Source organism: Stigmatopora nigra, chromosome 9 (genome assembly GCF_051989575.1).
Source record: "Stigmatopora nigra isolate UIUO_SnigA chromosome 9, RoL_Snig_1.1, whole genome shotgun sequence".
Classification (NCBI taxonomy): Eukaryota; Metazoa; Chordata; class Actinopteri; order Syngnathiformes; family Syngnathidae; genus Stigmatopora; species Stigmatopora nigra.
In genome coordinates, this window is record NC_135516.1 from 9,013,900 (window position 1) to 9,026,053 (window position 12,154).

Below are 12,154 nucleotides of genomic sequence, written 5' to 3' on the forward strand. Positions count from 1 at the left end.
TGTGTATGTATCCTTTTTATTTAAAACACTCCATAACACAAATATAGTTGAACTTTTCATTCTTATGATTATAATGTTTCTTGTTCTAAACTCATAAATATGTTTTATTATCGCCATAACTTTTTCAGCATGTTTTATCCTTGATAAATATTGGTAATTTATTGTTGATGATTTCATTTCATTCCTAAATCATTTTCATTGTATTTGTCATTAATTCACTGCTAGTGATTTGATTGGATGGATTGATGGATAACTTTATTTATCCCATATTCGAGAAATTTAATTGTGGCAGTAGCAAGAGGGTGATTAAACAGAACAGCTAAGCAAAAACACAAAGTGATGAAAGTTTTCAGAACTTCTCTGTTAATATAGTGTGTTTATTGTTTTTTGTGTGGAGACATTCATTCCACATTAATGTCACGATATTAATAACCCTACTGCTGATAACAAGTTACATATTGCAAGGGAATGTTGGTTGTGAAAGAAAAAAAAGCCAAATCCATCAAAGAACATCGTCCTAACATGAACTGGAATTCAGTCAGCAGGCCCATTTGGTCAGCATTCTTGCTCAGTACAGTGTGTGCTAGTATCATGACTGGAAAAACTGGATGTCTTCAAGCGCCCCGGGAGAACTTGAGACGCCAGCCCCTCTCCCTGAGTTTATGGCCCTCTCATCTTGTCAGATAACAACCCAAACACTGCTGCTTGTACTCTGTTAAACTGAAGCTTGAACTTGCATGACTTTATTGAAAATGGAATCAAGTAAAAGTGCTTCATTAAGAAGAAGAATGCATGCTCTTTTGTGTCATAGGTTGACCATAGAGGTGCTTCCTGGCTGACACATTGACTTGATTGGCTGTATCAAAACTGGCTAATCATTGACAAAGATGGGCTCCCGTGCAAAGTGTGTACATATGCAGGACTTGGACCCCACTTTGGTGATGAAGGGGTCAATCGGAACAGCGTCAGGGGAGCGAGGGGGACTTTGCTTTGTGTTATATCACAGGCTGAGTGGTTAAACAATACTTCGTCAAGGGGTCAAAGTAGCAGCCTGGGTTGATTGTGTGCGGCCAACATAAACTAAAACATCTCCCTAGTGTGGAAATAGCCCAGAGGCAGGGAGAGGTATCACATAGCAGCTCTTTGAGCCACTTGGGATGTTCACCAGTGTCTTCATTGTTCTTGTTGGAACATGAAGAAGAAAAAAAATGAATCATTTTTAATGAGTGCACAATGCTCAATGGTTACCACGAGTGTTAACTCTATTTATGAAAGTCATTACTTCCAGAAGTGGTTTTTCTAACTTGGATTTTTATTGTTGCCAGCATGTTGGGAAATGGGAAAGTCATGGGAAAGCAACTCTACCAGGACAATTTCAAAATAAAAATGTATTTATGGGATTGTATTTATGTTTTGAGATTATGGTCTGATTTCCTGACTTGGATTGTTCTTTCGTATCCCAACAGAGCTTTTTGTATCCTCAATATTTCATTTGTAGAAGTATTCGTCAATAGTGATACTACTGTACATCAACATAATCTCAATATAATAACCAATTTGTTATCACTACTCTTAGATAAGTGGGTCTTAACCTGAAAAGGCGGACATACCTTGAGTTCTATGTGAATATTTACAAATCAAATGAACCATGAACAAAATGTACATCATTATTGTCAAGCTGTGTGCGATAACGCGTGTATGTGTTCTCTTTCAAGTGTGGGATCTATGAGTAAGATGTCTTCACTGAAGCGTTGAGTGGTGGCGACCCAGCATGCAGCCGAGGTGAACAAGTCCCTCTTTACGCCTGCCAACACTGATTAGGTGAGTCGCCTTCTTCTTCTTCTTCAGTGCAAGTCCAGTGTTAAACTATCAAAAGAACTACTTTTGACAGTTTGTCCTCCAGAACACGCCTTGGTCAAACAAACGGGCAACAAATGCAAAATGCTGAAAGCGCCTAAGACTCAAAGCTTAACATATTTGCATAAAATAAGCAAACCAACTGGAACAAAAAAAAGTCCAGCAACTTGTAACACTCAATTGCCTTATTTCATTAAACAAGAATAAAGACAATATGGCAGACATAATTTTGAATAGATAGAGGCTGATAGTGAACGGCTAGTTCAATTAATTGGACATCTTTTGTTGTCAATAGTAGTTAAGAGTTGATAATAAATGATGTAATTGATAGGCTAACTTAGAGAGCTTTGCCTCAGACAATTTCTAGCAAATAAAAATTTTATTTCGATATTTAACTACAGTTTAGAATTGTTCAAAAGGCTTATCATTAGTATTATGTGTCATTGTCACTGGAACAAAATGTTTGTTTTTGTCAGTTTTAGGCATTCAATAAATGGGACTTTTTTTTTTTTTAGATTGAATTTGTATCAGACAAAACATTATGTATCCAGACTGAGTTATTAATTGTGGACATATTGTGCCTGTGGGTTCTGAGGTAGCACGTCTAGGGCATGTGCACAAAGACTTCAGCCCATTAGTGTGTTGAGTCACACTAGTATTTTTTTTTTTGTCTATCGAAGTGAATACCTTAACGTGGCTCTAGTGAAGATACTTTTCCCCTTCAAAAGGACCATATGTACACTCTTACTATAATCTTTTTGTCAATTTGTCCAATAACAATAATCATAAGATGAAATGTGGTATCTTGAAAATGTGTCCTGTTTGATGATAGTTTTGGTGCTACATTTAATTTGCATTTAGTTTGCTTTGTAACCCCATGGTACTCATTAGGTAAAAAGGAAGGGTGGGAAATTAAAAGAAAGCAAGCATTTACTCTGGTTGACCACACAGTTAAAAAAAATCATACAAGACTACTGGAATTAAAATACATTTTTTTAAGCCACCTTCCTCTTACTGGTCTTTTCAGGTCGCTTATAGATCTTTAATACGACTGCCATCAAGACTCTTGATGGCCACACCTAAACCTTTAAACCACTTGGGAACCAGTTTGGTGGTATTTGCTTTAGGCCATTGTCCATTTGGAGGAACCATATTGGCAAAGGCATTTGGTTTTAAGAAGGCACATTTAGTAGTTGATCTGATAGTTAGACATACCATCAATTAATATTTTTGTATTCAGTTCTGTATCACCTTGATAATAAACGATGAGGTGGTCTTAGTTAAAAAAATGGTCATGTTGGTTGGTTTGAAATTTCATCCCTTTATTTTTTTGTCATTATCCCCCCTCCGAAAACACAACCAGAGGCCACACACGCACCTGACAGATGTCCCACAGCACAGTGGATGTATTAGGAGTTTACATTTACTTCATGGTACTTTGTATTGAACTTCCACCTCTTTTGAATCCTTTGACCAGATTATGGGGAACTCCTACGCCGGGCAGCTGAAGTCAGCTCGCTTCGAAGAGGCACTGCATAACTCCATCGAGGCATCGCTGCGTTCCAGCAGCGGAGATCCGCAACCCATCTTCACGCAACTCTACCTGAAGCCTGAGCCCTTTCAAGCCAACATGGAAGGTCAGTCAGAGGCGTACCCTCTCTCGCATAAAGACCCGAGAGAATTTATCATCTCATATATGTTTTGCTAAAAACCCTTCAGCCGATGTCAAACCTAAAGTGGACCTCCACGGTGGCGAGCTGCCCGGCCAGGACCTGCTGACCAATAGCAACTCGTCCAATGAAGCGGAAGAAGTGGAGGAAGACGATGACTCGGGCAGTAACAGCCCCCCGCTACCCTACCTGCAGACCCCTGTACCGGATGGCTGCTGCACAACAGAAGGTAATAATACCCCGTAGAAGAAATCTTTGGGGAAAAAATATTGTGAACCCTCAGTAATCAATTAATGAGATTAACGTAGCATAGAGATTTAAGATAGTTCATATTTTTGATTGACAGTAGTGAGCCCCTGATAATACATAAGTGAGCAAATATGTCACATGACACTTTGGGTGTAAATATTGGTCCTGATTTGACACTTAGAAAATGCAGTTATTGAGCTTTACTGTGCCAAATTTGGCACCACTTTTATTTTGAAGGTAGTTACTTTCCACTAATAATAATCAATCAAATTATGCTTCCTTTCTTTGCCTTTATTTATCAAATAAGAAATTTAACCAACTCTAACCACTATGATGAAGCAAATACTATGTTGATTCCTTTATATGCAAAGTACCAAATATGCACATAATAATCCAGAAATCAAGTGTGTGTGTCTTATATAAACACTGAAATGTGGTTTGTATGTGGATTGGGTTTCACACTATTTCCTCATACATAACATAGGAAAATATGCTTATTTTCCCACTGAACAAAATACCATCAATGGTTCTGTCCCCCACTAGAATTAGAATATAATTACAAAAATGTTATTTTCAGGATTCTGCCAGGCTGGCAAGGACCTGCGCTTGGTCTCCATGGCAACTGAGTCCGTCGACGTCCCGGCGGGCTTCGAGCTGGTCGGTGCCAAGTCCCCTAGCGTGGTCGACCAAATCCTGGTGTGCGCTGTGGACCGCCGCTTTTTGCCCGACGACAACGGCAAAAATGCGCTTTTAGGTCAGCGTGCTCCACAACCGGACGGCCTGACGTCAGGGTTGGGTAGCCATTTTGTCTTTTTTTTTTGCGGAGCAACAGTTTTCTTCTGAATTGCATGCAGGTTTTTCCGGAAACTGCGTGGGCTGCGGCGAGAAGGGCTTTAGGTACTTCACCGAGTTCTCCAATCACATCAACTTAAAGCTATCCACGCAGCCCAAGAAGCAGAAGCACTTAAAGTATTACCTGGTGAAGAATTCTCAAGGTGCTTTGTGCAAAGGCCCCCTCATCTGCTGGAAAGGTAGCAAACTCTCCAATTTGACATCATTCAGAAGTCCACGGATCTCTCTTCACCTATCTTTCGTCTTCTGTTCAGACTGTAAAACGCGTCAGTTGTCCAGTAGTGCGTCCACGTCCAAACCCAGCTCATCGTCCTCAGTCAGCTCCAAAGAAAATGGAGGAACCAGTGGGAATGGATCATCTGCGTTTTCCCTTTCTGGTAAGCCAAAAGTGACTTTTTGGAATAATCCATCGCTGCCTGACCCAAATGGGATTATAATTTTAATGTCGACTCATGAATAGTCTCACAAAATAATGTGGAAAATATGTTTCAGAATAAAACTAGTTCTTATCTAGACACCAATTTGCTTCCTATTCCCATACTGACTTTTGAGTTGGCTCTTACATCCTTAATTTACTCTGAAAATGGCCCTTTGGACATCCCTGGTTTAGATTATTATCATGTTTTTTTTTTCAAACAAAACACTTTTTGATGAAAAAAATGTATGCCATGTTGGATTTCTCACAAATAGGACATATTTGTGATTTAAATCAACGTAATGTAATCACGATCACTGACTAATCGGAGGCCTTAACTCTTCTTCATTCCTTTTTTTCACCACCAGATTGCCCGCCCACCCGAGTGACACCGGCCTCGTCTGTCTTTTTCAACAGCCCTGACCTTAGCAGAGAATGTGGCTTCATCAAACCTCTAGCCTCCACCCCTGGAAATAAGACATTCCCAATAGGTAAAAAAAATAATAATGTTTTTTAACCCTTATTGTGAAGTTTATGTGTTGATGTATTCTACAGTTTCAAAGGTTGCCTAGCTGCAGGTTTTTGTTGTTGTTGGGTTTTTTAGAAATATGTATAAAGCAGATGGAGCCATGGCTGACCTCTCGTTAGATGCACACACAGAGAGACCAATCAATAGCAAAGGAAGGAATGCAGTAATGACTTGTTTGGTTTGGCTATCCATTATCTCCTTTTACAAGGTTGTGTGTTATTGACGGACGAACCGCTATGCATGCCAATCAATGTTTTGGCGTATTGTGTACGCGCGCGGTGGTTGTGAGATTGGAAAAAGCCTGCATGGGTCATTGGTACATTGATTCTCGAGTATTGGAAATCAGAGGAGATGTTTTCAAACACTTTCACTTTATTGAACATCTGTATTCACTTGTTGCATATGCCTATTTCATTATTGGAAACACACACTGATTTTTTTTGCCAAAGGGATTTTAGAACATGCCTGCCTAGTAACAATTGCATTAAAAATATAGTAAATTACGCATAAGCATTTGTGCATTGTATACTGAGAAAGTGTGCTGAATAATATATGATGATATTATCAAAAGATGTGAACAAGTATCACATAAATTGCAAATGAGAGGGAAATTTTGAATTGAAAAAAACTACTGTGCATTAACTTTAATTATATGAGGAGAAAATGCATGTCAAATCTTCAAAGCAATGTCAAAGAATAAGAACAATGAAAACATTTATGAACAGCTGTTGTATTGACTTGTTGGATTGTGTTCCTAATGTTTTGTCCTGATAATAGCACTGTTGTATTAAAGAGATAATCCTTTCCAATATTTTTTCAGTTCCCACAGCCCTGAGGATAAACGGGCCGACAAACGGCTTGGCTGTAGATGGGCGGCCCCCCTTGCTCAGCCCTTCCCAGGTCACCTTAGGACCTCAAGCCCAAGGTTATCGATCCTCCAACATGGCGGCCAGTCCAGGTAAGACATCTCTTTCAACCCTTGTTATGACAAACAAGACAATTCTGTTTTTATTTTTCCCGTCACGTTCAGCGTCATCCCCTATGAACTCCGCGCCCCCCAAGAAACGCCATCGGAGCTGGCATCCCACTTCGATGGTCACGGCCACACCCGCCGCAGTCCCCGTGCCAGCCATCCGACCCGTCGTCTGCCCAACGGGTAGGATTCGAACGTCATCTGTTTTGTTCCCCTTTGCCGTTGCATCTTCCTGGGCAATCAGACTCATAGCTTGTCCCGCATGACGTCTGCTCTTTTAACAGACGGGCTTTTTTTCCCCCCTAATAATCTCTCCAAGTGTGCTCCGAGGACGACAAAACAAAATTACTGCGGTCGTTTAGGGATGAGTCAAGCTCCTATCTCCATGGAGATAGAGCTACCGCTGAATTAGGAATTATTACCTTCCCATTTATGAAGTCTGTTATCAGTAAAATTGAATTGCCTGCAAAAAATGTCGTTGAAGTGACAGATAATCTCAGTGACATGTCTCCACTTTGGGTTCTACTATAATAGGAGGTGCCTCTCCTCTGAATTAGGAATTATTACCTGCCCATTTAGGAAGTCTGTTATCAGTAAACATGAATTGCCTGCAAAAAAATGTTGTTGAAGTGACAGATAATCTGAGTGACGTGTTTCCATTTTAGGTTCTACTATAACAGGAGGTGCCTCTACTCAGGATCCAGGACCAAGTGGCGTCCAGCCCCATACTGTCAGCGCCGGGGGGACGGTTATTATCCCGGACAACTTGCTCAACTGTGCAGGCGTTCGCCCCGTCATCCTCGTCGGTCGGTACTATCTTCTTTTTACCCTAAAATATCTCATGCTAATACAACTAAACTAAAAAACAAGGAAAATAATGATCAAATAACAAGGACATTTATATATTTTATCAGTATTTAACTAGTTTTAGTTCCCCAAAATTGATCTTTTACTAAATTATTTCATTTTTGTCACACTATTTCCTCATTAACCATTAAAAACACTAATACTACAATGGGATGTCAAATAGGGGTTGCAAAATATTGTCCAATGGTTTGCAATTGCTTCCAAGTTTAAGACGACTGTTCTAAATGAATGTTATGTAAATATTTAACCCCCCCCAAAACAACAAATTGTAAATCTTGCACGTGAAGAATATAATGCGTCACATATCAAAGGTTATACAACATAAGAGTTAAATATTAATTGAACAAATGATCTTCACTGTTTTCTCTCACTAGGGCACGGAACCATGCCTTATTTCGAAGGAAACTTGGGTGATCTGGTGTTCAGCCCTCTGCTGGTGAGCTGCTACAATAACAGCCAGTTGAGTGAGAAGACCTTAAAAATGCTGGGGCTCAGTTGTAACCAACAGCTCAGCGTGGAGACCAGAATTCTGATCACATTGCAGTACTTGGCACGTTTAGGTGGGCTGCAAATGACAATCCCTTGTTAACAAAACTGGTCATTTTTTGCCACCTCACTTTTGAATGCAAATTTTGCAGGTCCAGAGCAGATCCCCCTCCGAGAGGAGCTGGAACAGATCGTCTTGAAAGCTCTACTCTGCTGTCCCAGTGGTCCCGCCATCTGTCCATCACAGCTGCCCTGGCTAGCTCGACTGGAGGCCAGCGTTTCAGGGGGTGCCGTCCAAGTGGTGGTCTCTCACAATACGCTAGCCGAGGGGATCTGCGAGTCGCTGCGTTCCCTCGGCGAAGGGCCCCACCTCCAGCGGGCGCTGCCCACGTATGTGGTCATTATATGCTCCTCCAAGATGAGCGGCAATGAGTTCTGCGTGATGGTCTTAGGTATGTTTAACCCTTTATGAGTGAAATGATTCAATGTTAAAATGGTGTGTTATTCGACACAGGAAAGTACCAAGCACGAGCTTTAGCAGAGTGCATGCTGACCACCAATGAGTTCCTGAAAGAGATCAGCTATGAGCTCATCACAGGCAAAGTCACCCTGTTGGCGTCTCACTTCAAAACTACTTCGCTTGGTAAGTAATTGAAAAAAAAGGCACTCAAATTGTCAGCCTGTTTTGAGCTGAAATCGTAGAAAAGCACAACATATTGCATGAGAGTTTACATTTTGAAATTTACATTTGTCTCCAAAACTAATGTATAAAAGTAACAATTGGAATGCACTTTACAGAGATTTTACTGAGATATACAATAATTGACAAAACTGAAATAATAATACAGTGAGTTAATCATTTATGCATCGATCGCATGTTGTATGTAGATGCCATTTTTTGTTTGTTTGTTAAGTTTTGGTTTTGCACATGTTCTCATGCTTGTTTGTGCGGCTGTGTTCCCACGGCAACGGTTTGTACTCGCAGGGGACAATCTGGACAAGCAGCTGGTGCGGTATCAGCGGCGACGGAAGGGCCAGGTCATCCAGCCCTTCCAGGGCGATGTCACTGACCACATCCACTCGCAGGAGGCGGCCAGCATGTCACCACCTTCGGACAGAGGTGAGTGAGTGCTGGAACCACACCACAGTAAACACCACCGAGTTTGCATTGCTATTTATTCCCTTTACTATGTCGACCAATCAGAAGATTAGACCTGGATCCCAGTTGACTCATTGGCTCTCTTTGATGCCAATAGATGTCCAATTCATTTGAACTGGACTATTGAGTGAAGGCCGTATTTTTTCTGTGTTTCCTGGCATTAGATTTGCTGAGCAAGGTCTTCCAGATCTATCCAACGCAGTTGAGCGTGGCGCGTCGCCTTCTTTCGCAAGTCTGCGCCATCGCCGACTCGGGCAGCCAGAACTTGGATTTGGGCCGCTTCTGCAAAGTGGATTTTCTGGTTCTGGTGCCGCCTTCTCACATCTTGGTCAACCAGACGGCACAGCGCATCCGGCAATCAGGTACGCGGGTTATAACTACACTACGAAAGTGACAATATCCTGAAGAATACACACATATTTCCTTTAAACCACGCAGGCGTCCTGTTGGATTTGGGGATGGAAGAGTCGTGCTCACCTCAGAAGTGCGACAAGTACGTGGTACGACTGGATGCCGAGGTGCACGTCAAGATGGAGGCCTTTATGAAGAAAGTTAAACAGAACCCCTATACGTTGTTCGTCCTCATCCACGACAACTCTCATGTCGACCTCACCAGGTACTAGACACACTGTTTGGAAAATTATTTTGACGACTCTCTGGTTGGCCTCGATCTCTCGCTTGAGGAAAAACAAAGTGAGGAGGTAGAACAAACATGGCTAATAGCCTTGGAGTTTGCACGTGTGGGCCGGGTTGTTTAAGGTCATTCTTTAGCCTCAGCTGCAGGTGCTCTTAGACACATCAAGTAAATTCACTATTCACTTTTTTTTTTGCTGTAATGTATAGACTGGGACAAAGTGCATTTTTATTTTTCCCCATGAACTATGGTCTGTTTTCTAATGAATTAGTGGTAGATCATTACATTAAAAATATTTAGGAATGCACCAAACTGAAAATTCTTATCTGAAAACTGAATATAAGAATGGAATGGTGAAAAGTAAAATTTAAAACATCATATAAAATGAAAATTTAAATAAATATCCAATAAACTACTTAATTTCTAGCCATATTTTGATCATTTTTACCAAATATTGCTTCACCAACCTGAATCGCAACTGAGAGCCTAATCAACTGTCTTTCTAACCCCCCCCACCCCCTCAAAAGTGCCCTGTCGGGCTCAGTGTGCCACGGTGAGCTGCAGGGTCTGGCCGATAGAGTGGTCAACTGCCAGGAAGTCTTAGACGCGGTCAACCTGATAGTGCTGCAGGTCAGCTGTTTTCCTTACACGCTGCAAACCAGCCAGTCTCGCATTAGCATGCAAAACGAGGTCAACTGGCCCTCCAACGAAAGCCTGGTGAGTGTTGAATGCTATGTCTTTTTTTGGGTGTTGTATATATGGACCAATCCTGCTTCATTTCATCTAAATAGTAAAAGAAGCCCTTCTACTTAAGACAATTCATTATGAGAATTCAATCTAAAAAGAAAAGGCCTATGGCTACAATTATACTCCCATTTTTCTAAAAAACTTAACTCCGGCCAAACATAATTACCATATGTTAGAGTAAATAGCAGGCATTTCAAAAGTAAGTTGACAAATATTCTCATTTGAATTGTTAATTAAGTCATCTTTTTTTTCATTATGGTCTTGTCCCCCTTTTTGACTAATGTTAGAACCACAAAATATTTTAACCACCGAAAACTCTCCAATTAGGCCCACTTATTATTCCCGTTTTGCATCCAACCCCTCCGCCATTTTTCTTTTAGCAGGGTTCGCTCTCTCCCGGCGAGTTAGCCTACTTCGGTTTGATCGACTACAGCAAATCTCTGCAATGGGGCGTGGCCAGCCCCATCTTGCGCTGTGACGACGCCTTCGAAAAGATGGTCCACACACTCCTGCAAAGGTTCGATGACTGTCCGTAACTGTGAATTTTTCCCGGCCCTACTCAGATTGATTTGATCTGTGGCCACAGACACCCCCACCTGCACAGCATGGTGATCCGCAGCTACCTGCTCATCCAGCAGTACACAGAAGCCATGATGGCGCTCACCTCCTCGCCGTCCCTAAGGGACCACATCACGCCCGAGACGCTGGCCATGGTGGAAGACCTGATCAACGCGCCGGGGCGCGAGGGCTCACAGGGTCGCGGTCACATGCTGCTGGTGCGAGTCCCCTCGCTGCAGCTGGCCATGATGGCTCGCGAGCGTTTGGAGGACGTACGCGACAAGCTGGGCCTCCAACTGTGCTTCGCTGTGCTACTGGGGAGCCCCGCCTCCGAGATCAGCTTGCCCAGGAATTTCACCTGTCGCTTACGGGTGGGATATGGATTTTAATGTTACCTATCTAGTGTGAATTTTGTTATTTAAAAAATGTATCATTATTTGGGGCTAAAACTAAAGTCTTTCTGTTTTTATATATTTTAATTTAGTTTTAAACATTTATAAATGTATTTATTTATTGAAAAAAAACTTTTAAAATGATAGCTAATAAGAAAAATAACATACTGGCATCACATTTTGGGTCATGTAGGACACAAAATGACATTTTTAAATGGGTAACAGGTCTTTATGATGTTGTTGTTTTTTTTAATGACAAAAACTTATCATGAAAATAGTTTTCCAATGCGTGACCCAAATTAAATCTCAGTTCTGAATTCATTGTAACCGCAGGCCTGGCGGGGATGTGAGAATGAAGACTGGGTCCCGCTAACCTACGAGGATCTAGAAGGCCTGCCGTGCATCGTCATCCTCACAGGGAAAGACCCCCTTGGAGAGACCTTTCCCAGGTAATTTTACATCCTTTCAAAGATTGATACACATGTCCCTTTTCTTTCATGAGGTTTTATGCCTTGAATCCAGAATCAAGACAATAATTTATCCTTAGTTTCTCCACAGTCCACTGAGTTGTCTCACTATTTAACTGAGCTGGGTAAAAAATAATGTTCATAAATTAAGCTGAATAAGTAAATGTGTGAACTGTTTTCCCCATATACACATTGAAAACGATTGCATTTTAACCTATGACGCCAACAGCGTTTTTTTGTGTAAAAATAGGAAATGGTTGAAATGACATATCTTCATTTGTATGATTTCTATTGCCTTC

At 41.4% G+C, this 12,154-nt stretch overlaps 1 protein-coding gene and 1 long non-coding RNA gene across 6 annotated transcripts in view; one reads left to right on the forward strand and one right to left on the reverse strand.

The window, feature by feature from the left end:
* The window catches only part of greb1l (GREB1 like retinoic acid receptor coactivator), a 34,329-nt gene that overhangs the window by 14,958 nt on the left and 7,217 nt on the right, over positions 1 to 12,154 (forward strand). For 4 of the 5 annotated variants that reach the window (XM_077724158.1, XM_077724159.1, XM_077724161.1 and 1 more), the window contains 20 exons: positions 1,716 to 1,821; positions 3,335 to 3,494; positions 3,577 to 3,756; positions 4,354 to 4,530; positions 4,631 to 4,807; positions 4,883 to 5,005; positions 5,412 to 5,534; positions 6,393 to 6,530; positions 6,603 to 6,728; positions 7,211 to 7,351; positions 7,787 to 7,972; positions 8,051 to 8,350; positions 8,413 to 8,541; positions 8,884 to 9,018; positions 9,222 to 9,419; positions 9,496 to 9,673; positions 10,219 to 10,408; positions 10,819 to 10,955; positions 11,025 to 11,367; positions 11,722 to 11,837. In XM_077724158.1, coding sequence (XP_077580284.1) covers positions 3,338 to 3,494; positions 3,577 to 3,756; positions 4,354 to 4,530; positions 4,631 to 4,807; positions 4,883 to 5,005; positions 5,412 to 5,534; positions 6,393 to 6,530; positions 6,603 to 6,728; positions 7,211 to 7,351; positions 7,787 to 7,972; positions 8,051 to 8,350; positions 8,413 to 8,541; positions 8,884 to 9,018; positions 9,222 to 9,419; positions 9,496 to 9,673; positions 10,219 to 10,408; positions 10,819 to 10,955; positions 11,025 to 11,367; positions 11,722 to 11,837 — 3,254 coding nt within the window. In that variant the 5' untranslated portion in view covers positions 1,716 to 1,821; positions 3,335 to 3,337. The remainder of the gene's footprint in view (positions 1 to 1,715; positions 1,822 to 3,334; positions 3,495 to 3,576; positions 3,757 to 4,353; positions 4,531 to 4,630; positions 4,808 to 4,882; positions 5,006 to 5,411; positions 5,535 to 6,392; positions 6,531 to 6,602; positions 6,729 to 7,210; positions 7,352 to 7,786; positions 7,973 to 8,050; positions 8,351 to 8,412; positions 8,542 to 8,883; positions 9,019 to 9,221; positions 9,420 to 9,495; positions 9,674 to 10,218; positions 10,409 to 10,818; positions 10,956 to 11,024; positions 11,368 to 11,721; positions 11,838 to 12,154) is intronic. The other variant, XM_077724160.1, reaches the window with a different exon arrangement.
* Positions 9,058 to 9,689, reverse strand: LOC144201488 (uncharacterized). The gene is made up of 2 exons (XR_013327347.1): positions 9,535 to 9,689; positions 9,058 to 9,458 (listed from the first exon to the last, which is right to left on the reverse strand). It is a non-coding gene; the product is annotated as an uncharacterized LOC144201488 (long non-coding RNA).